Consider the following 23196-nt stretch of genomic DNA (forward strand, 5'->3'; position numbering starts at 1 on the left):
AGTGCTAATATTATACAAAAACTTAACAACAGCATGTATTGCAATATTGAAAATCCACCAGCAGATGGTGCAGGAACACACCTCAAGGTTAATACATTTTTTTATGGGCATTAGTCTATGATCTTTACATGCACTCCTGTTTTTTTCAGGTGTGTATGTTTTATTGCATATTTTATGCTCATAAAAAACAAAAAAAAACTTGAAGTCTATCCCTGTTATTACATGCAGTTTCCTGCAAACAAATGGATTATATCCTTATTTAAGCTCAATTGAAAATGAGGTGGGGATGAATTATAAAAACAAATACTGACCAATGTGACATACAGCATGAGCCTTTGATTCCCTGTAACTGTATTAGGCACAGTGCTTTTTACCTATTATATGGAGTGCCTATGTTTTCCAAGTCAGGCTGTTCACGAAAAGTTATTTAAGGATTCAGTATAATGATACATTTAGCCAAAGCTTGCTGTGCCCTCATAGTGCTCAATGATTTCTCTAGTGAGTTTAAGGTAAGGAGGAGGTACCTGCTTGTTATGTGGGGGAATCAATATTATTATTATTATTATTATTATTAATAAACTTTTATTAAAGCACCAACATATCACGCAGCGCTGTACATTAAATAGGGGTTGCAAATGACAAACAAATGCAAATAATGACAGAGGAGGAGGAGAAGACCTTGCTCAAAAGAGCTTACAATCAAACATCAGATTAGAAGTTTGGTTTCTCAACAGAGAAAAGATTTTTCTTTTACCAAAGGACTGTCATTAGGAGGTGTCTGTAGAAGAATATGTAAGTATTTACAGACTGTGTTTTTTTTTACTGGGAGCAAATGTATTTTAATTTGTAGATCAGAGATAGAGTAGTGCACAAAACCCCAGTAGGATATTTTTTTGCTGCCTGAGTTACACTGTACTGTGAGATCCTAAAAATGCAACAGGAAACAACTTTAGATGTCCTATCACTTTCTATTTGGATGACAACAGCAAGACAAAAAGAGGGGTGAAACACAGATGTAATAAAAATAAAATGTAAATTGCTGCCTTTACATACACTTTAAAGTGTATATAAACCATAACATTGATCTTTTTTATTCACTTTAGATCTGCTAAATATACCTATGAATGTTCCAGGGACAGAGATGTCAGTAAAAGAAATCCTTTGGCATTGTGTAAAAGTAATTTAATTACAAGTTATCACCTCATTAGAAAGGATTTCTCCTACAGGGGATTCTCTCTATTGCAGAGCTTTTGTAGTGACATAAATAGACGTGAAATAAAAAATGTTTGCTATAAGGGCTTGTAGCCTTTGTGAGAAAAACCATTTCCTTCATACGCACATCATTCAGGTTCTCTATTGTAAGCCTTAATCTTTAAAAAAAAATGTTCCATGCAAGGTTGACTTTACCCTCCAGTTAGGGTTTGTTCAGTTAAAAATACCTCTGACGTTTAGACCAAACACAGGGACACATTTTTACCACACCTAGTATGGCATTTACCTAGTTGTACAACCTTAAATATGGGTCACTTAATAATCAACAATTTTTACAACATGAATAATTTTCCAACAGGATCATTTTAATTACGGTTGATTGATTATTTATTATCTGATTTCCATTTAGTATTATTACTGAAATCCTGATGATCATCAGAAATATTTTTAAATAATTACAATTTTATTATACTTTGTAAACTAGTTTGACATGTTTTGTTTGTCTAGTTCTATTCAATATGCTAGGAATGTCTGTACATAAAAGGTAGTATTATCCCCTCTGGGGTAGACACTAGACCTTTTGAAATTCAGTTAAGTTTTGTTCAGATGTGCACAACATGTATTTGTAGTTTAAAACACTGCATGTACATCACACATTACCGGAGCAGAGATGGACCTTCACCGAAAATTGGGACTTTTGCTGATATTGGCCACTTCTACTATTGCAGGTAAATTTCTGCATCTCTTCTTTGTTATACAAATTTAAAGAGTCTGATTAATGTATGTGAATGGAATCACTGGTTTGTTAATATTTATGGTAATGGCAAAATGGCATTTGTTTAGGTATCTGTGGTATGTCCTAATTCTAGATTTCTTCTATCAGTCTGTCTTACTGCCATGAGCATACATAATAGTACACCAGCACAGTTGTGATACCAAGCTTTAACAAAAGGATAAGGATCCTTATTTTCAGCTATGTGTCTACAACTTTTTGAAACCTCATTGGATTCAGAATAACTCAGAATTGCTTAAAATAACCATCACCTTCATGGAGATAAACATCTTTGTGTTTATTTGTGCTGAATGTTACCAACTTACAACTTGTTTATTTTAGCTACATTATCTCTTAAAACATGTGAAGCCAATTACAAATATGCTGGCTTCATAATAGTGACCTGTGCTAACCATTTCAGCATTTTCAGAATTCTATTATTAAAATAACATAATTATACTGTATATTAGAGCTGTGTAGTTACAGTTTTGTTTATATAGTTTCCCTCAATACTATGGCAAAAATACAAACTACATACTTAAACATTATGTATTTCTGCAAAGCAAGTTAAATCAGGCATTTAGAATGTCAACTGACCTACTCAACTAATTATTAGTACAGGCTGGTTATAAGAACTGAACAAACCCAACTGAATTCTCAGTTTTTGTACTTTCAAATTTGACTGGAAAAATCAACTTTCAAGATCAGAATAAAAAAAGTTGAATGGTGCAAGAAAAGTTTGACTTTATGTAGATTATGGCTTTTTTCACCATCACGATTTGCCCCCTCATCCACAATCCCTCCAAAACCATTTGGGGAACAGGATGCCGAGATAAGACCCTCTCCTGGCATAAACAGATTATCATCTGTTTATTTAGTCTGATAAAGGCATTGTAGCCCAAAACTGTCAGCAACTTTGATGAATTGTTGAAACGCCTATATATATATATATATATATATATATATATGGCTTCAAGGGCAACATTAAAGATACATAAATACCTCATATACTTAAATTTACTTAATATAAACTAAGATTTTTACTCCTAAAACTGCTTTTTTTTTATCTTAGCTTTTATTCAAGTCAGTAGGTTGGGCAGGATCAATATAGCTTACCAATTCTTGTTCCAACTATGGGGTCTCTTCCATGAAGCCACTCATACCTGCCCACCTCTGTATCCTTAGCAGCCTGCCACAACATACATCAATAGTAACTGAGGAAATGTAATCGAAAACACAAGTAATATCATTATTACAGTTTATATATATATATATATATATATATATATATACAGTATACAGTCATGACTATCTGTCTGGCAACTATCTATTCTCTATAATAAAATGCCTGGGTGTTGCATCTGCTGCGGTCCTCCTGCATGGCGCAAGTTGAGACGTGTGGGGTGCAGATTTACCCCACCCTGCTGCCTGCTCTTCACTTCTTCAGTTGTGTCAGATGTTGGCGGGTGCTGGCCTGTGGAAGTGAGTACTGTATTTACAGAACTCCGCCCTATCCGGCTTTTTTGTTATTCAGCCTGCCCTTCCACCACAATATGCCGGATGGTCTAGTATAGAATACCAGTATTATACTAATTACTTCACTTGTGATTCTGTAAAAAATAGAAAACCTATTGACATCTGGGACAAATAGGCATGATTATACAAAATATAAGTTTATATTCCAAAAAAAAAAGTCTCCTGACGTTGGAGTTATATATACCACATAGGTATCTTGCAGTGAGGTTTGTTAATATGCAATATGATTATCTAATTAACAAAATGAATAATGTATTTGCTCACAACTTTATAAACTAATGCTTATGGTACATTTCTTTTACAGATGTTCCATTTTATGTTCCTCAAATTACATACAAGCCACTTCAAGGAAAACTGACACTCTCATCTTTTACTCTTGACGAACCACAGTGTATCTTCCAACAGTATAATACAAGTACAGTTTGGTTGGTTGTTGCTTTAAATAGTGGTATGTTGAATTGTTCATATATCATTTACTGATCTTGTATATCATATTTTTGAGGTCTGGGACCTGGGCCACACAACCAGTCCCCCGATGCCTGACACGGATTTATCGGTCATGATAAAAAACAACAAACAAAAAACAATAAAAACCTTCTTAGTTGATTCTTTACAAAAAATCTCACAAAAACAATGTGACTTTTCATAATTTTACAATATGTTAATAAAAGATTGTTAAAAAGTTCATATAGAACCTAAAAGTTTTAAACTGTAGGTTGACTTTGTGGGTTTGTGGGTTTATTAATATATTTATTATATATTATTAATATATTTATTATAATAAATGTATTATTATATATTTTTTATTATTATATTAATAAAATATTTATTAATCTATTTTTTCTTACCTCTTTTGCTGAATATGGAAAACGAATGTTGATAATGGTTGAATCGGGTGCTGATTTGACTGCACTGGTAAAGCTTCCAAGTGTTTCCATCTGCTGCTATAGCTAAGCTTATCCCTTTAGTTATTGACTTTTTTAGGTAATCATTGTAATTGTCATCATTTTTACACTACTGAAGCTAATAATAATATAAAATCAGGAAAATCTATTTCTTGTTAAGTACATGTCACCTAAAGAACTATTAATAATATTGTGTTTTTATTTTTCTTTGCAGTTGTTCCAAACTTGACAGATGCAAATCTGAGAAACCCAGTTGAATATTCCTCATTCCAACAAAATAATTATTATCACATTTACCCAAGAACTGCTGCTAACTACCCATGCTCTGACACAGCTCCAAAACCTATTGCAATGCTTCCAGTTGGTATTGAGGATAACTGCACAATGGTTAAATTCTGTAATGGCCGTTTACCCAAAGTTGGACCTTACCGGTACATTTTTCTTTTTCTTTTATTTTTTTTCGTTTTTGATTACATTCTTTGTTAAAATTTAATAAACAACTGAGTGCCTTCTTTTTTATGCTGCCTGTAAAGCCATCCTTATACAGCATCTCCTCTTATGGTTTTACATGGTTTGGTCCAAGATTAAAAAACATGATCCGATTATATATATATATATATATATATATATATGTTTCTATGTATAATAATACTAATTTTGTATTCCAATGAAGATAATGATAATAAAAGTCAAGGATTAAAAAGCATGCCAAATAATGTTTTCTAGATATGCCTTAAGGATCCAGTTTAAGAAAAGGTATTGTCTTCAAAATGCATGAACAACATTATATTTGAGGTTGGGTCTTAAATGCATGTGATAGAAAATTTAAAGTAGACCACATGTATCTGCGGCAGAGCATTCTAGCAGTACCTTTTGCTGAAAATGCATGCCACAATGGAAAGACAATAAGACATTGTATATGCAATAACTCTTTTTGTATTTTTGTTCTTTCTTTGTTTGCAGAGTTAAATTTGTTGTGCTGAATACCAATAACACAATGGTCAAGGCAACACGGTGGTCAGAAGTCATTAATCTGAGAACAGGTACAGTTATACATTTATTTAAATGTTATTTAGATGCTACTCCTGGATAAACATTACAATATAGAAAACTATATTAATATAACACATAAAACTAAATGCAAGTGATCACTTTTCTATGCATTTGAGAAACTGCTAAAAAGTACCATTGATGCTGATGCAGTGTACACTACAGAAGATTGTAACAAAAAATTTAAATAACTGATTTCATTTTTTCGCTAACTAACCTTCAGCGAGACTTGTGATACCTGTGATATACAAAACAAATTTGTTTTATTACCAACATTTTTTAAAAAATGTCACAGATCACATTACAATCACATTGTAATGTACATTGATCACATTGTTGTTGTACTTCCCCCCCAATGCATCCTAATTAGATTAAGGGGGGGGGGGGGGACATTCTGTTTCCAAAGTAAATGCTTACATTTGTCCATTGTGTAGGATTGTCAGACAATATTTATACATCAACCTATTCACAGTTATTTTTATACTTTCATTGTAATCAATAAAGGTTTTTTAAATTTCTTTAAAAAACAGCTCCCTTAGAAGAATTATATATATCTATAACAATACTAACATCAAATTTTGGAACACATTGGGCCTGATTTATTAAAGGCTGGAGAGGTAACACTTTTATCAGTGAATCTGGGTGTTCCAGCAAACCTGGAATCACTTTCTTAAAAGTAATTTGCTTTTTGCTAGCAAATGTTTTAAATCCTGGGCCAGGTCAATTCCAGTTTTGATCACCCAGCTTCACTGATGAAAGTGTATCCTCACCAGCCATGGAGAGCTTTAATAAATACTGACCATTATATCAAGACTTTTAATACAGATGAGACTGTGTCCTTAAAGCCCCTTATAGACAGCAGAAAAACATCAAATAATTGTCCTTGGAAACAATCTTTTGTGATCATTTCCAGTGACAGATGATAATGAATGAGCACTACACACATAGCACTTTTCTGTTCCTTGGAGAGGAGGCGGAGGACAGGTAAGGGACACCCCAAGTGTTCTCTTCTATAGAAATGCACAGAGATCGTTCCTAATCAGTTATTTATCAATCCAGCCTGCCAGATGGATCAACAATCAGGGGACTGCTGTGCACGTCAGATTTTCTTCAGAGAGTATCTTGACCACTCGTCCATGGCAAGAATCATCTGATGTGTGTAAAGAACTTAAAAAAAAATATGTTTCCACATGTTACACAGAGCGTGTGGGTTAACAGAGGACAAACTGTTTTTAGGACTGTTCCAAAATTTGATGCATCAATAACCTAATGCACCACAAGTATAGTAAATCATCAAAAAATAGAATGAAGACAGGAGAATGGTGAACAAAATGATGTGAACTGAAAAGTGAGGAATATCCTGACTTTGCCTTGCACTGTAAATATGTGGGAGGTAGAAAGACTGATTGGTTGCCCAGTAAACCAATCAGTGTCTTTGCTTAAACAGACTTAAGCAAACATGTAGAAGTAAAACGGTGCCAAGTGACTGGTAGGACCTATGAGGAGCTTTTGCCACCTGGTATTTAAGTATTTCAGTAGCACAAGAATAAGCCCCGTGTACCAGAGGGCCACTTAAAAAGGGATACAAGTGAGAACTAAAGAAAAATGGTGCTAATTGTGAAACTTTATGTTCTTTATCTGTAATGATTAGAATTATTGCTTCTATTAAATATGAATCAAAAAAAAATATATGGGGAGGAAAAAGGTTGTCACATCAGGTGTACAAGATTCATGTAAATAGTCACTGGTACAAGTACTGTCCCTTAGGACCTATTTAATATATCCATTTCTATATATTGAATTTTTTATTTCTCTTTAGCAATTAATTCAAGTATTCTGGATCCATGGCCCAAAGGGCGCAGTACTGGAATGATTGTACTTGTTGTCATCCTCTCCGTCCTCTTGGCTATTTTGTTAGCTTGTCTCATAGCTGCACTTGTCTTGGGCAGGTAGGTGCATTTATGTTATTCTTTGTTAATATGACTTCCATTATATAACTATCTTATATGTATAAATGCAAAGGTTGCGATTTTCACATGTTACTGGCAAAACAATGATGTACACAGGCAAGAAGAAAAAGGATATATTGTGGATCCTACAGTGTTTGCCAATGGATTTGATGTTGATGACCCATGATAATGGGCAAAATGGCATCTTGGCTTCTCTTCCAGTAATGTTCTGTTTTTTTTAACAAAACTAATTTAATTACATTGACATGCAGGACACCAAAGAATGCATACCAAATACAATGGGCCTGATTTTCTAGCAAATGTTTTGAATCTTGAACCAGATCCATTCCAGGTTTGCTAAATTACCCAGCTTCACTGATGAAAGTGTATTCTCACCAGCCTTAGAATAAATTAAAAACAGAGTGCTTTGGGTATTGGGGTTCCAGAAAAGCTATAAAAAGGAGTCAGCCATATGTAAGGGCATTAGTTATACAATATTCCAAATGTGAAGTTTAGTAGCTGAATTAGTAGAATTGTTACAAAATACCTTAATGTCTTTCTAATCAATATTGGTTTTAGTATTTTATCAGTTTGTATGTTATTCTAGAGGTTTGTAAGTATTTGCAATTTGCAGTCTTTATTTTGTGTTTTATTAATGCTAACATTTTTTACACTTGTACTTTTATTTATAGCAAAGACGTCTGCTGGTGTTACACAATCGACAATGAAGGATTCTTGGTAAAGGAAGAGCTTAATATGGATGATTATGCAGCACACACCTCATACGTTCCACATATGATGTACCTGACACATTCTAAACGATTCTCGTCAAGACAAACCACAATGAACACGGTGTTTAAATGACCTAGTAGACCTTTGTCCTACCATATGTAATATTTTTTTTAAAGATAGCTATACTTGATGCATCCTAATATCTATAGCACTGCATATTTTATAATCATAACCAGGAACGGCCTACTAATGCAGCATGGCAATTGTGCTGCGGCATAATTGGGGTGTGGTTATAAAAGTAAGGTGTGGTTACAATGTAAGCATGGCTAAACAGTATGGTTACTATTGTTTTAGAACCTTACTGGTTTTCCATGACTATGTAGGTGGACCATATCATAGGTCGAACAGCATTACACAATAATCACATCTATAAGCGAGAAAATTCTGTGAACCTCATTACACATTATAACTCTCAGCCAAGAGGAACAATAAATAAACCCCATCACAGACAGCAATAAACCCTAGGACACATCAATAACCAACACCCCAGCCACAGGACATCAAGCAACAACCCCTGGCCAGGAAAGCAAACCCACCCCCCATTCTTAACCCCCAAGCCCTATAAAACAATAACACATAATTTTTAAATTTACCTTCCTCCCGTCTCATGCCTGGCCTCCTTCTTTCTGTTTTGCACTGCTGCCTAGTCTCCTTCCCAGGAAAGCATGTGAAGTCATGTGTTCTGGTAGTGGGCAGTTGAGGGCTATTTTCCTGTGAATGCAGACAATTAGTCTCTGCCTCTGAATAGGGACTACTTTTCCCATCCACACAGAGGTTACACCAAATCATGGGGCGACCTGGAACTGCCATTGACTGAAAATCAACATCTGATTGCATAGATGGGATGTAAATATGCCAACTTGTTTTACCAGCCAACAGATTTGTATCACTGCCTGTACATTCATAATATACAGCACATCTTGGTGGATGACACTAGTTACACTTGAGAAATAAAACAGAATCCTCTCACTACTTTCAGTTGGCTGGCTAAACTTTTTTTGGAGCAGCAGCAGAACATTTGGCCATTTTGCTGATTACCTCCCAACAGCATGTTGGTTTGAATACATTGGAATGTAGCACCCATGATAGGGTCGCTGTGTGTTCTATATTCCCCACCACCTTATTCTGTATACTTCCTTATGCGTTCCAAATTCTACACCGCAATTCTGTACACTGCTCTGTATATTCTATATTTTAAACAGCTTTATTTTGTACACAAAATATTTGTTTTTATTTGTCTCAATAAAATTTCTTTAGCATATAAAGATCTAATAATGGTTTTTATGCTCATGGGTTGTAATCTGTACTAGATAAATATGGTGGAATCTATTTGGCTGCTCTAAAAGAAAATTGCCATTTATTTTTTCTGATGGTACTTTATCTTCAAGAGATGTAATGTGATGACAATGAATGAATAATTATATTCTAAAATCTTATCAAACAACAATTATTTAGTCCTGCTCACATTGGATCACAGGTAAAAAAAAAAAAAATCAGTAATTATAAATGTCCATATTCTCAAAGCACCTGTCCAGGGGAAGAAGTATTGGGAGTTAGGAAGAGTTTGAGCCAGTACTAAAAAGATATATTTAGTTGGTATGTTCTGTTTCATTGGATTCCTTTCAATAAAAGGTACATAAAATCACTAAGTTGGTGGTCCTGAATCAGACAATGATTAGGATGGGAACCACAGTCGGTGACATACGCTGGCCTTTAATCCCAGCATCTGGTAAGTAGTCCAATTTTACAGCACATGTGACTGAATGCCGAGAACTGCAAAGAAAGCAAGGAAGGCTTAGTTAAACTATCTGCACCAGGAACACCTTAATCCTGCCCTTCAATAAGGCACTGTGACACATTCTTTATCCACAGAAATCTGTTGGTTGTGTTTGCCCCAGGTTATCAGTATTTTCCTTTAATATAGATATACCTGTAATATAGATACAAATTATTAAAATGTTAAAAATGAATGTGTTCTTCAAGATTTTGAATTGGAGAAATAGGAGTGGAGAAGCATCTGTGGTTTGGGCAATAACATTGGACCTATGATTTATACAGAAATGTGTAGGTTTAAAATTAGGAATATACCAATTAGTATACAGGTCCATTAGGCGACACCTTTTAGGTGATAGTAAGTAAAAGCTTACCCACATACTGTATGAGTAGACAAAATAGGTGTATCAGCTTAAATCATAATTCACTTTTTTAGTTCCTATTTTGATTTGTTTGTCTCTATGGCCATTATTTTTCTTCATCCACCTAAACTGCTAGGAAACTAAAATGCCTTTTTCTTGGTTCGGCAATACAGTTTCCAATACTATCTTTGGGTCTCCTGTCTAATCATTATACCATATTTTATTGGAACCCCAGGGTTCCACTAGTATTTCCAAAGTGCAGTTCCAGGATCAATGGAATTTTAGCAAAGCCAGCTTCATTAAAACAATTACTGTTTTGGATATCTGTGAAGAAGTACTGTTACCACTGGCCACCAATGTAAGGCATTATTTTCCACATGAATAAATTGGCTTTAGCAAAGACCTAAACAAATATTTCAAAGGTTCCTATGGGGTAAAATGTTGAGGAAAGCTGCACTGAACAATAATCAAAGCAATCAAGTATGTCCAAGGAACAGGGACCTGGCCCAGAAAACAGTAATTATGAAGCAGAAATGCCCCAAAAAAATCTGTGTTCTGTGTTGACTAGCAAAAGTGTGGCTATGGCAAGAATAGCTGGACTGAAATGCAAATGCTTTGACAGGTCCGTACTAATTTTTAAGCCCAACTCCACTCATCCATGCTGTGAATCTCTCACAAACCTGGGCATTTGGGGCAATTGGGATAAGTCACACACAGGACAAAGCTGTGCAGACCAAAAAAAGAATGTCTTTTATTAAACTCAAATAAACTTTCTTCAGTATACAAAAGGAAACATTTTACTTCTTCAGCAGAACAAAATTCTAACAACAAGCAGTGACTGGCAAATGTCACTCACAGTGTTAGTCCCATAACTCGGGGGTTTATTGCTTTTGTTGGAGGGGTGACTTTCACTGTTGTACCCGGGACTTCCAGCCCAGAGTCTTTGCTTAACACGCTGGTAGATTGTTACCACACCTGAGCACACCCCTGCACTGATGGAAACACTCTTCTTTCCCTGGAACCTCATGGAATATAAAGCCCAACCTGCTGACAATGTTAGTCCCTTATCCACCTGGACTCTGTCTAGCTGAAGCTTTCCCCTTGGATAGGTTCTAAGGTGGAATGAAAGGCCCACTAAACCTTCATTTTATTTCCAAGCTGAGAACCCTGGATAGGTTTCTTGTAACTTGGGAGCATGAATAAATCTAATTTCTTCAATTAGATATATTGCTTGACCTTATCAGCATTGCTAAAAAGTAGGGTGGAGTAACTAAAAAGTGGAGAGCATTAGATTTATTTTTAACATTTTAAAAAATTTTGCAACTTAGAACCTATTGTTTTCATATATTGAAGCAAAACTAATCCAGACTGCTTTTAGTATATTAGGTACAGATTTGTAAAACCAAATGTGTTATTGTTGAGTGGTTATAGTTGCATTGAATTATTCTTACATACTTAAACTATGGAAAACCCATTATATTTGCAAAAATGACTGGGTTTGGCTTCTATAGTGTAAAAGTGTTTTAGATATAATATTTCAGTCAACCATTGCTTTAGTTTTAGATACAGATAGATGTTTTTAATAAAAGTTAACAATAGCAAATTGCTTTTAATCATGATGTTTTTATTGGATTCCAAACTAATGTTACTTAGCATTTAAAATTATATTGAATCAATACCGAGATACAACTCCCTGCAGAGCCACACCTAGCAAAGGCAGGCAGCTTAAACTTGAACTAAAATTGCACTTTAAAAATTTGCTATCAGACAGGGTTTTCTTGCAGACCGAGAAAAGCAATGCCCCTTCTGCAATGAAACATACTCCTTTGCCTAATCGCTCCCTAGCTTGCTTTACAAATAGACTCGCTAAAGTGGCAAAGAAGGACCCATACAGTCAATCCATGGTTGCCAAATCTTCGGAATTTCCATCAGCAATATGTGCATCCTAATTTTTTCATTCCACCAAGAATTTGCTTGTGCTTTCATATAATTGTAAGGCATACAAAATGTATCCTTCTATTCCTAAACCTATCAATAAAGAATGTTTAAAAAAAATATCCCCTTAAAGTAAAAAATTATTGAGCTCATCTCTCTGTCACCCTGCCTTTTCTTTCTGCCAGCATGTCCCTTTGTAACACAATAATGCTGAAGTGCAATTCACCTGCTTGGTGTGCTGTTTTACGCTCCGAGTCTGAACTTTACTTGCATTTAATGTCATGTTTAATTGATGCAGAGCTACAATATTTTGTGTCTTAAATATACCCCTATGTTTCACATTTAAAGGTAAAAGCATATTTTTTTGTAAACATTATATTTTGGGCAGTAAATTATGTCAAAGTATCTAAGACAAACATAGCATATACATTCTCAAACATAACCAACCCCTTTACATTTACAACCTGGTAGGAGAAACTTACAGGAAAATGACCCTTCCCATTGTGCAGCCATTTCAAGAATCTGAGTTGCTCTTACTGTGTGACAATGTGATTTAATTTATGAATATTACAACAGTGTTCTTTCGCTTATCTTCTGTGATTTTCTTTCAAAACAGGTTTAACGTGTATGCCAGTCATGCAATGCACTGCTTAGGTATGAAGAATGCAATTTTATTAAATAGCATTGCACCCCCTGGGCAGAACAAGTGCTGTCAACTGTCCTAAAGTAAGACAAATGTTAAGGAAGTAAAGATATCAGCAGTGAAACAGAGTGATAGAAAACCAACTACAACTTTAAACGCTCACATGAAACCATAACCTTTTGGAACAATGGATCTATATTTTAAACTGGGATTGTTCTTAGCACTATGTGCTGCTGCATCCACGGACGGTAAGACTTCATTACTGCATTGTAATATGTAAATGACTGAATTCTGGATTACACTAAATTATGGACATTTATAGACACATATTTACTATATTTACTAATAAAGGAATCTGGAGGCTGTAAAATCTAACAACCTTTACAGAAAATCCAGTAGTCAGAGAGAACACATGTACCAGCAGCACTGGGAAGCCTTTGGGAAAAATTAGTAAACTACCAATCTAATGGAATGAATCTCATACATATATTTCAGACATATTTTGTAAAGCTCTGTTATTATCTTACTTTAGATCACAGTAATCATGGGCATTTATCTTGAGCTGGAATACATGAGTATTTCACACAATAGATTTAGCTTTGCTAAATTATTATTATTATTTTTATTATTATTAATAAACAGGATTTATATAGCGCCAACATATTACGCAGCACTGTACCTTAAAAAGGGGTTGCAAATGACAGACAGCTACAGACAGTGACACAAGAGGAGTTGGGGGACCCTGCCCCGAAGAGGTTTAAACACTGCTGCTGTTTCGCTAATCAATTAAAGTTATGTATGCACGCCATATAATAGTCAATTATTATTATTATTATAAACAGGATATATATAGCGCCAATATATTACGCAGTGCTGTACATTACATAGGGGGTGCAAATGACAAAGGGAATACAGACAGTGAGACAGAAGGAGAGGACCCTGCCCCGAAGAGCTTATAATCTAGTCATGACCATTCATCTCGGGCAAAAATATGACATACAGTGGTCTCTCAATATCATTTATCAATCCGCTGGAGGAGAGCACAGTAGGATGCCACTCGTTCATCCTCCCAGCTACATACAACAGAACTACGTTGTGTGCACAGTGCTCATTTTTTCCTCGAGTATTGGAAATGATTGCAAAAGACTGTTTCCAGTCATCTACAATCATCTGACGCCCATTGGATGTCTATACTGGGCTTAAGCTTCTATTCTTTGACAGTGGTGGCTATAAACTCAGTGACACCGAATGGATAGAACTTTCCCCATCTATTATGTTTTAGGAGACACCTGTCTGTCTATGGTTACTGCCACAATGTGAAATTGTACAAACGTAATGAATAACATACAATTCATGTTTATGGCAGTGTACACTATTAGACTTGGACCCTAGACTGTAAAAAGATCGGTTCAAATTATATATTTTATTTAACAGCGAGTCGTTTGTGGAATTGACAAAACCCTTTGTTATTGTGGCAAGTCTGGAGGACATGACATAATTTCATGGGGCATTAGACTACGGAGAATGAGCATTAAGCTAAAAATGTGTTAAACTAGCAGTATGCCTGATCTTCTTTTGTATCTGTTCTGCTAAATCTGCAGTTACCAGAAATTTTAAGCTGACATTTATTATTCAAAGTATGTTGTATATTTATAAATGTTTAATACTCGTATATAAAAAAATCATAGACATATGAATATATATATATATACCGTATATATATATACACACACACACACACACAAACATATACTATATATAATATTATGTAGGGGATCATTGCCCAGATGTAGGTTTTTGCAACAGCAGCCATGTTAAGGTTCAACAATTAAAAACTGCATTTAGAATAAAACATGAAGATTCATTGATATAAGTTTAATAAAACATATTAAAACACTACATATTCTAAGGTAATAATATTTCAATATAATGCATGGTTTGACCACCTTGTACTCAGAAAAATGTTGAACTTTGGACATTCTTTGTACAGCTTCTGTTAGTAAGATAAACATAACCCACCCTGTCTGGTGAACACCTTATGGCCTTGGGATATATACTGAATAGAAAAAAAAATAACAGTGTTAAAGAAGACCTGTTTCTTCTCCAGCCTTGAAAAACTTTATGAAATCAGGCCCTATGTCTATATTTTAACAACTTCCAACAAATACACACGTTCCTTTTTTCTCAACACGGCAGATAAAAGCAGAGTTCGAATGTTTCCACCTTAATGAGCACACTATTATTAATCTAAGTATGTACAGTGTGTGTGTGTTGTATACTTATACAACAAATCTAATACCAGTTTCAGTCTTTCAAAAACTGTATCTTTCTAACCTAGGATGAGCAGTTGTAGAGCACAGGACACCTATGAACATTAAAATGATGTTATACAATAATCCTAATATTTTACTATGTTTGTTTCTAGAAGTGACAGACTACATTCCAAAGCTTACTTCAAAAGATGTAACACAATACAATGCAACAGAAAGTATGTTTATACTGGAACAACCACACGGTATTTTCAATAAGTATCCTACAAATATTGTGTGGCTAGTAGTTGCAAAGAGTAAAGGTATGTACAAATATATGCTGTGATATTTTCTTTACATAAAGCAAAAATATGTTGTTAAATGTTAAAATAATTTAGCAACCTGCAAAAACAACTGAAACAAGGTCCATTTACTCAAACATCTATAAAAAAGTGTGAAGGGGGGCAGGGTGGAAGGCCACATTTTAGAATAATTTACTTTCATTGCACCTGGAGGATGAAAAAAAAAGACCTATAAAGACCTGTAAAAGATTGTATGTATTTGAAGAACTACAAGATCCAGGTACAGACTGTTTTGAAAGAATTAGACAGTCCATTTCACTCCCAGATCAGGAACTGAAAACATCCGGCTGAATATATTAAAATGAAATTGGTTCCTTCTGCAGGGGAAATAGGGAAGGACACTAAGGTTGGGTGTGGTGTGGCTCAAGGGGCAAGTCTTGAGAGCAAGCCGAGAAACACCAGAGGGGTGGTTGAGGCAACTCAGTCTGGCAGGCTGGTAGAGCAGTGGTTTACAAAACAAGAGCCTTCGGAATTCTGAGTGAGCCAAGGTGGTCTCCAAAAAAAAAAAAAAAAAGAGAGATCTGGCCAAGTAAAGTGATGTACCTATGACATGGATGGATGTGAGTGGAGATGGAGTTTGGGTTAGAATTTGGTTATGTCTGCACCTCAACCCCATCCCCACTTGAGCTAACCATACCATATAGGCTATATCTAATTTTAGGGGAATTTCAATACATCTCTATGGCCCACTTTAAGGTATATCTAAACCCCCCACAAATATGCATATACTGTATTACAGCTTTCCAATGTAACATACTTTCTGTCCCAGGGTGGCTGAACTAAGATACTCCACTAGATCTATGAGGAAACTATGGTTTTCTTTCAGGCTGCTTTCCTTATTTTAAATATATAATCATGTGTTCCTTTCTTCATCTCTATTAGATAGGAGGCAGTGGGACACAATATCCTGGAAGCACTTTAAGATTGATTGCCTAACTCTTAGGAAGGTACAAGGCTATTGCATTTTTTTAAAGATCAATGGGTATTTTCTGCATTTGCTAAAAATTAAAAAAAAACAACAACCTTAGCTTAGCACTGCCTGTGCACAAAGGATCCACCAGTAAACCCGCCAGGGTATAGCAATAAATGTAGCCTCACTTACATTAATTCCCTTGTTGATAAACCTCTAATTTTCTAGCGGCATGATATTACAACTAACCTCAAGACAAACAGCCAAATATTAAAAGTTCAGGTTTAATGTTTATAGTATGGTAAATCCTATTACTATGTTACAAAAAGTCCTACATGTGGTGCAACATTCTAACAATTTTTTATTTTGTTTTGTTGCAGCTGTTCCTACAATAACTGATCTATCCACTCCGGTCTCATGCAACACATTCAAAGCAAATAATTTGCCTTACTATCACATTCTTCCTCTGCCAGCAGATCAATACCCACAATCAAATAATACCATTAATATTCTACTTGTTGGCTCAGAAACAAATTGTTCAGAAAAAGATGCCTGCAACTGTCCATTAAACAACACTTTGAATTACAGGTAGGAGCAATGTTTATTATTCCTTTATTTTTGCTGTTGTGACACTAGTTGTGATATGTTATATACAAAAGTGCTCTATATGTGTAAAGGGATGTCATTTCAATGCTTTATTCTTCTGCCCCCTTCTCCACTGACCCAAAGTTATCTTCAGGTGTTGGTTGTTAGAGTAGGAATGAATCATTGCTGGTCTAGGAGGAAAAAGTAAGGCTCACCCACAAAACACTGAAAACAGATTCCTGTATACTAGAGGTGCTAAAATCATTTGGATTTCAGTTGCTGGAAAATCCAGATATACAGTAATGTGAAAAAGTATATTCTATATTAAATACCTTTTTTTAACACATGTAAACAGTTAAACATTTATATTTTCATTTAAATAATGTCTACAAATGAAGGTGATATACTTAAATTAGAAAAAAAAATGCCAAAAATATAATGTATAAAATACGATGTCCCAAAATGCGGTCTTCAATTCCCTACAAATAAGTTCACTATTAATGTAGTGAAACAAATCTATGATCCACAGAATATGGAAAAGTTTTTTTCCTGGCACATCTAGCTTGCAGGTCGGTGTAATCTCTTTGAGAGTAATGGGGGTCCTGACAGACAAGATAATACTGAGACCCTGCTTCATCGGTAGACCTGTGACAGGAACATATCTGAACTTTTTAATCTGTAAATGTCTTCTTTTGATACCTACTGCTGTGATGTTAAAACTTTCACTCTGTGAGCTGCAGTGTGAGACATAAATATGGGAAGATTTCAGTTTTTTGTTTACTTGTGTGTCACATAGTAAATTGATTATGTAATAATTTAGACTGTCATATAGGTAACTTTAGTTGTAATTTAAAGAATATGCAAGCCGACTTGAACAATTTATTTTCTACCTCTCTTATGTACTTTCTCAACAATTACAGCAAAGTTTTATTAATTATATTTTATTTCTACTAAAACCATTTTTTAGAGTGAAATTTGTTTTACTATCAAGTGCGGGATTGTTCAAAGAAACCCAATGGTCCCAGGAAATTACACTTTTAACAAGTAAGAAAGTACATTATTCATTATTTTACTTGAATATCAAATAATATCTTAAATTTTTTTTATTACGCAATTATTCAATTTACATATGTGTACAGACACATAAGGATCTTTTTTTTTTTATCCATATACCTGTAATATTTAACTCTTATTGGATTTAGAGGAAAATAACCATCATTTTTTTTTAATCAATAGTGTTTTATCTTTCTAAAGGAAACCCACATGTATTTTATTTACTCACTAGATTAGTAACAAACATTATTTCTGATTTGACACAGCAAGAGCTATGGAATTCCTGGTTGGGAAAAAATAAATCAGATATGACACAAAAGTTTTTTTATTTAAAATGCTGAACATTCTGGCATTGTAAAACACACCTCCAAAAACTGAAATATTTTAAATTGTTGTTGTTGTTCTAATTGAAATATTCTAAAATGTTCTAAATATTGGCATATGCTTTGTTCAGACCAAGTATGGAAAATTAGAATCACACAACAATGGGGGAAAAAATATGGAATCACTCAAAAATTTCACTTAGTGCATTGTTCCTCTTCTGGTTTTTAGGTCAGGCTAAATTATTTGAGACATCAACTTTACTATATAGAGGAAAGGGTATTGGAACATTTCTCTTGTGCTATTTCAATGAAAAATACACAGATGACTACCACTGTCACTTTTTTCATTACATCATCCAAAATTAGGTTTGGTGATGATAAAGTAATGTAACTAGGTGATACTATCTAAAGCTAATAAAGTACTTTCTTGTATTAAAAGAGGAATAAACTGCAGACATGGAGACATTGTGGAACTGGAGAGTGCAAAGAAGGGCAACTAAGCTAATAAAAGGAATGGAGGAGCTCAGCTATCAGAAATTAGCTGAATTGAATCCATTCTCCCTTAAGAAGAGACGTTTAGGGGGGATATGATCACTCTGTATAATTATATAAATGGTCCATATAGAGAACTCTCTTCCCAATTTTTCACTTTGAGATCATTACAAAGAACAAGAGGGCACTCTTTGCGTCTGGAGGAAAAGAAGTTTAAGCTACGGATAAGGAAGGGATTCTTCACTGTAAGGTCTGTGAAAATGTTGAATCCGCTCCCTCAGGAAGTATTTTCAGCAACTACTATGGATTGCTTTAAAGATAAAACTAGATGTTTTTTCTAGAAGCACAGAATATAACTGGGTATTAAGGCTTTAAAGTAAAGATAACAGAGACTGTTGATCCAGGGAACATCCGATTGCCTCATGGAATCAGGGAGGAATTTTTTCCCCTGTTGAGCAAATTGTACCAGGGTTTTTTTTTCCTTCCTATGGACCAACTATGTCTTATAGTGTTTTATATCTGGGATATGTTTATTTCCCTAGTGGTTGAACTTGATGGACTTATGTCTTTTTTCAACCTAACCTACTATGTAACCACTATATATAATGCACCTTGCCACAAAGCAAAGTATAATAAACATTTTCTTCAGGAAAGGCTTATCAACTCAAGGACATGGCCATCAATTAGTCATATCAATCCAAATAATATATGCTGGGAATTAAAAAAAAAAAAAAAAAAAAAGGGGGTCAGTGACAAGGCTTCTTTGTACAATGCTGACCTGTCAACTATGATACAAGAAGTTAGTTACAGTTAGTATTTGAATTAATATTTTTTTTTCTTCATTATTCTGAAGCCCATGCAGAATAAAGGACATAAATACGAAAGAAGTATAACAAAGTACTAAGTGTATTTTTGGATTTTTCTTCATTGTTAATTCATTATATTTTTCTGAACAAAATGTGCCAACAAAATGAACAAAAATATAATTTAAACACAACTAAATCTTAACACTAAACAAATGCAACCAGACAGGTCCTAATTGCAAAAAAAAAAAAAAAAAGGCTACATGGACTGTTTCACCAGCATTTAAAGTGAGACTTAAATGCCTATGATTGAAATTCCAATTTGGAGGCATGATCCCTATTCTAACTCTTCTCCGCCACATATCTTGGTTTAAAGTGTCCTTTTAAACGCTTAAAAACTCATACAAAAGCTGTATGGGATTTAAAAGGGTTTAAAATTAAAGTCATTGCAGACTACTAAGCTTTAGCCTTGATATGGAAATTGCAAAGTGAATGTAAGGTTCCACCAATTGTACTCTTGACTGACTGGTCCTATAAATTTTCTATTCAGTAATAATTTGATCTGAAGTCTGAAAACAAGCACATACATGTATGATATAATGCAATCCTGATCATGAGGTAGGAATTAGATGAAACTCAGGACAGTGCTCTTCTAATATACACGATATGATATGTACTTTTGGTTATTATTTACTGACACAATGTAATTTTTCATGTCTAATGAAAACCCCCAAAAAACTGGTTAGAATATGTTCGCTGTTGATTTCACTTTAGATTCAATCACTGTTTTGGATTGGTGTCATAAGTATGCTCAGCATATCTGGTATATCTGGCAGAAGCTCACCACCCACCAAGTATAGTTCTACTTTAAGCCTGATCAATAAGAAACCTCTCCACCATATTTTAGGTTTGGCCTAAAGTATTTGAATAATGTCCTGAAAATACCTAAAAGGTTTTTTTTTTTTTTTTTTAGGAAGTCATTTTCAAGAAGACCCTCAACCTAAAGGTCGAAGTGGAGGAATGATTGCCCTAACTTCTATACTTTCTGTTCTGCTGGCTATTTTGTTAATTAGCCTAATTGCTGCATTAGCTGTTGGCAGGTAAGATGTAAAATGTATTTATTTAATATACAAACATAGTCAATAAAGGTCAAGCCATTAAGGGCAGTTGAAAATACAGGAGTATGTACATTATTATATGTTCCCTGTATTAGAGGCAGTATTACACTCACTTGTCTGTTTCCCCATGTCTGTTTCCAGTGTCTAGTGCCAAGTGAAGGGTGAGGGAGAATGATATTGTGGAGGTTGTGGGTGTGCTATTTGTCAGACATGCTTCCATGTGCAGAAAGGCCATGATCATGCATGCTCTTATAATCATGTGTGATGGCACGCACATGTTGCATTGTATACACAGATGTGCCAGCAGGTATGTGTTTCTTCATGAATATGCTCACTTAGGTATGTGTTGCTTTGTGTCCGGGTGGAACCAAACCACTGAGAAAAATATTCAAACTTCCTTCAGACAGCATGCCTACTGAATGCCTAACCACCGCATCTGTCTGCCACCTGTCCTGACCCTCTGCCCATCTATCAACCATGCTTGTCTATCTTGCTTGATCACCAACAGCATTACCCATCAGCCTGTTTACTTCTTCTAAGTGTGTTCACTTGCCTTACTTGTCTCCAGTGGAACAATCCAATGGACCAAAATTTGGTGGCCATGACAGCAAAGACATGTGTTGCCTATTAGGGGTGGTGATCCATCCTCCCTTGTGAAAACTGAGTGGATGGTTTTACCCTGCATCCTATTCAAGCCCAGAACTGACAGCCATGCTCTAAAATTGGATCATTTTATTATATGTTGTTTTGTTGCTGTTGTTTAATTATACTCTTTTTGTTTTTTTTTAGTCGGGACATTTGCTGGAAAGAAACGCTGATTTACAATGTAGATGCACGTAACCCAGAGGAAAATTTCGCTCGTGGCACTTATAGATCACATTATGCAGGTTTTTTTAATTCACTTTCTCATGGCAGAAGGCCACTTTATGAGGACTAGTAAAGAGGAAAATTTTTTCTCTTTATACACATACAGTATATGTGTCTTATCACTGAATAAAGATTTAAACTATTGTGTAACTAAAAATAACAACGAATGTCTGCAAAAGTCATAAATAACGTAACGCATATTTACTCTTTTCAAGTGATTGTTACATAAATTCTATCATTTTACTCTTTATTATACCATGATAATAATATACAAAAGTTGATAAAAATAGTTGGAGGCTAAGGATAAATTACACTAAAATAAAAGGGCAGAGCTGGGCTTCAGGGCATGAAATGCAGCAAGGCAGAGAATAGCAACACTTTTTTTTCTTATGATGAATCCCTCCCTAACACAACTGTTGCATAGGCTAGTGAACAGTCCTCAGCCCTGTGTAACTCACAGCTTTATATTTTCATTCTGGCTGCTGAACAGAGCAAAGGGGCAAAGTAAAAGTGACTATGTATTGCTAAGGAGTGCATTGACATTCGTTTTTTTCACACAATGCACTGATTTTCTTTTCCCACAATAGGAGTGAAAATACTTTACCTAAAACATGCTGCAAAGTTTCATACAACTCATATACATGGCAGCGTATCACATTGTTTTTAAATGCTCCATGGTACATAAATGCCACCTGCAATACTTGTATCACCTTAGAGCAGCCTCGTAATTTTTAACATGGGAGAACCCTTGAAATATTTTTTCAGATCTCAAGGAACCCCTGCTAGCATTAATATTGCCACACAGTAAATTAGTTCGCTGGTGTCACTAGTAATTGATCTGAGAAGGCCAAAGTACTCATGGTTTAAGGAACCCTTGGCAAATTTTGTATAAACCCTAGTGTTCCACGGTACCCTGGTTGAGAAACAGTGCTTTAGAAAATGGTAGTGATGATGAATGAATGATCTCCTACAATTGCACAATATGACAATTTGTGTAGCATAAGGCATACGGGCCTATTCACACTTCAGTACACTTCATTGGATGTGTTTTCATGCTTCAGGGTGCATTGGGTAAGGCAGTTGATTCATTCTGAACAGGCTATCATATCAAGCCACTCTAAAGCATACAAAAATGGAACCTGGTCTGTTTTTACTGTTGTGCTATTTTAAAATAAATTAAAACTGTTAAGCAACCTTTGTCCACTGATGATTGTATAATTTTTGATATTTTCTAATGATGATTATTAGTTGATGTAAGGAGAAGTGGAATTTTGTTGAGAAAGTAATTTATTATGTGCTTTTGTTATGTTTTGTAGATGATTGAATTATGTTGAAACTACCCTGTTTCCCCCATGATAAGGCACTGTCTTATATTTTTTGAAATGCCAAAATATGCCCTAGGTCCTATTTTCAGGGGGATGTCTTATTTTTCCATGAAGAAGACTACAGTACACATTTATTGTTGAAAATCACTCATGTGCCATTGATTGTCCCCTTCTGATCAC

The 23196-nt window shown here is 34.9% G+C and overlaps 2 protein-coding genes across 2 annotated transcripts; both read left to right on the forward strand.

The window, feature by feature from the left end:
* The first annotated feature begins 1851 nt into the window (after positions 1-1851).
* LOC140327391 (uroplakin-3b-like protein 1) lies at positions 1852-8288 on the forward strand. The gene is made up of 6 exons (XM_072406804.1): positions 1852-1940; positions 3825-3968; positions 4640-4856; positions 5389-5468; positions 7295-7424; positions 8117-8288. The coding sequence occupies exons 1-6, from the start codon at positions 1883-1885 to the stop codon at positions 8286-8288; spliced, it is 801 nt and encodes a 266-aa protein (XP_072262905.1). The 5' UTR covers positions 1852-1882.
* A 4760-nt stretch (positions 8289-13048) lies between these two features.
* On the forward strand, positions 13049-23133 carry LOC140322004 (uroplakin-3b-like). The gene is made up of 6 exons (XM_072398678.1): positions 13049-13177; positions 15355-15501; positions 16831-17038; positions 18003-18079; positions 20680-20806; positions 21614-23133. The coding sequence occupies exons 1-6, from the start codon at positions 13117-13119 to the stop codon at positions 21759-21761; spliced, it is 768 nt and encodes a 255-aa protein (XP_072254779.1). The 5' UTR covers positions 13049-13116; the 3' UTR covers positions 21762-23133.
* The last annotated feature ends 63 nt before the right edge of the window (positions 23134-23196 follow it).

The sequence above is a fragment of the Pyxicephalus adspersus genome, chromosome 1 (genome assembly GCF_032062135.1).
Source record: "Pyxicephalus adspersus chromosome 1, UCB_Pads_2.0, whole genome shotgun sequence".
Lineage (NCBI taxonomy): Eukaryota > Metazoa > Chordata > Amphibia > Anura > Pyxicephalidae > Pyxicephalus > Pyxicephalus adspersus.

What these genes read in the sequence shown, in the direction of transcription:
- LOC140322004 (XM_072398678.1), top strand. Translation starts at nt 13,117, where the DNA reads ATGGATCTATATTTTAAACTGGGATTGTTCTTAGCACTATGTGCTGCT. An exon ending in TGCTGCTGCATCCACGGACG is followed by an intron (nt 13,178 to 15,354) that starts GTAAGACTTCAT and finishes GTTTGTTTCTAG; the next exon opens with AAGTGACAGACTACATTCCA. An exon ending in AGTAGTTGCAAAGAGTAAAG is followed by an intron (nt 15,502 to 16,830) that starts GTATGTACAAAT and finishes GTTTTGTTGCAG; the next exon opens with CTGTTCCTACAATAACTGAT.
- LOC140327391 (XM_072406804.1), top strand. Translation starts at nt 1,883, where the DNA reads ATGGACCTTCACCGAAAATTGGGACTTTTGCTGATATTGGCCACTTCT. An exon ending in GGTTGTTGCTTTAAATAGTG is followed by an intron (nt 3,969 to 4,639) that starts GTATGTTGAATT and finishes TTTTCTTTGCAG; the next exon opens with TTGTTCCAAACTTGACAGAT. An exon ending in CCCAAAGTTGGACCTTACCG is followed by an intron (nt 4,857 to 5,388) that starts GTACATTTTTCT and finishes CTTTGTTTGCAG; the next exon opens with AGTTAAATTTGTTGTGCTGA.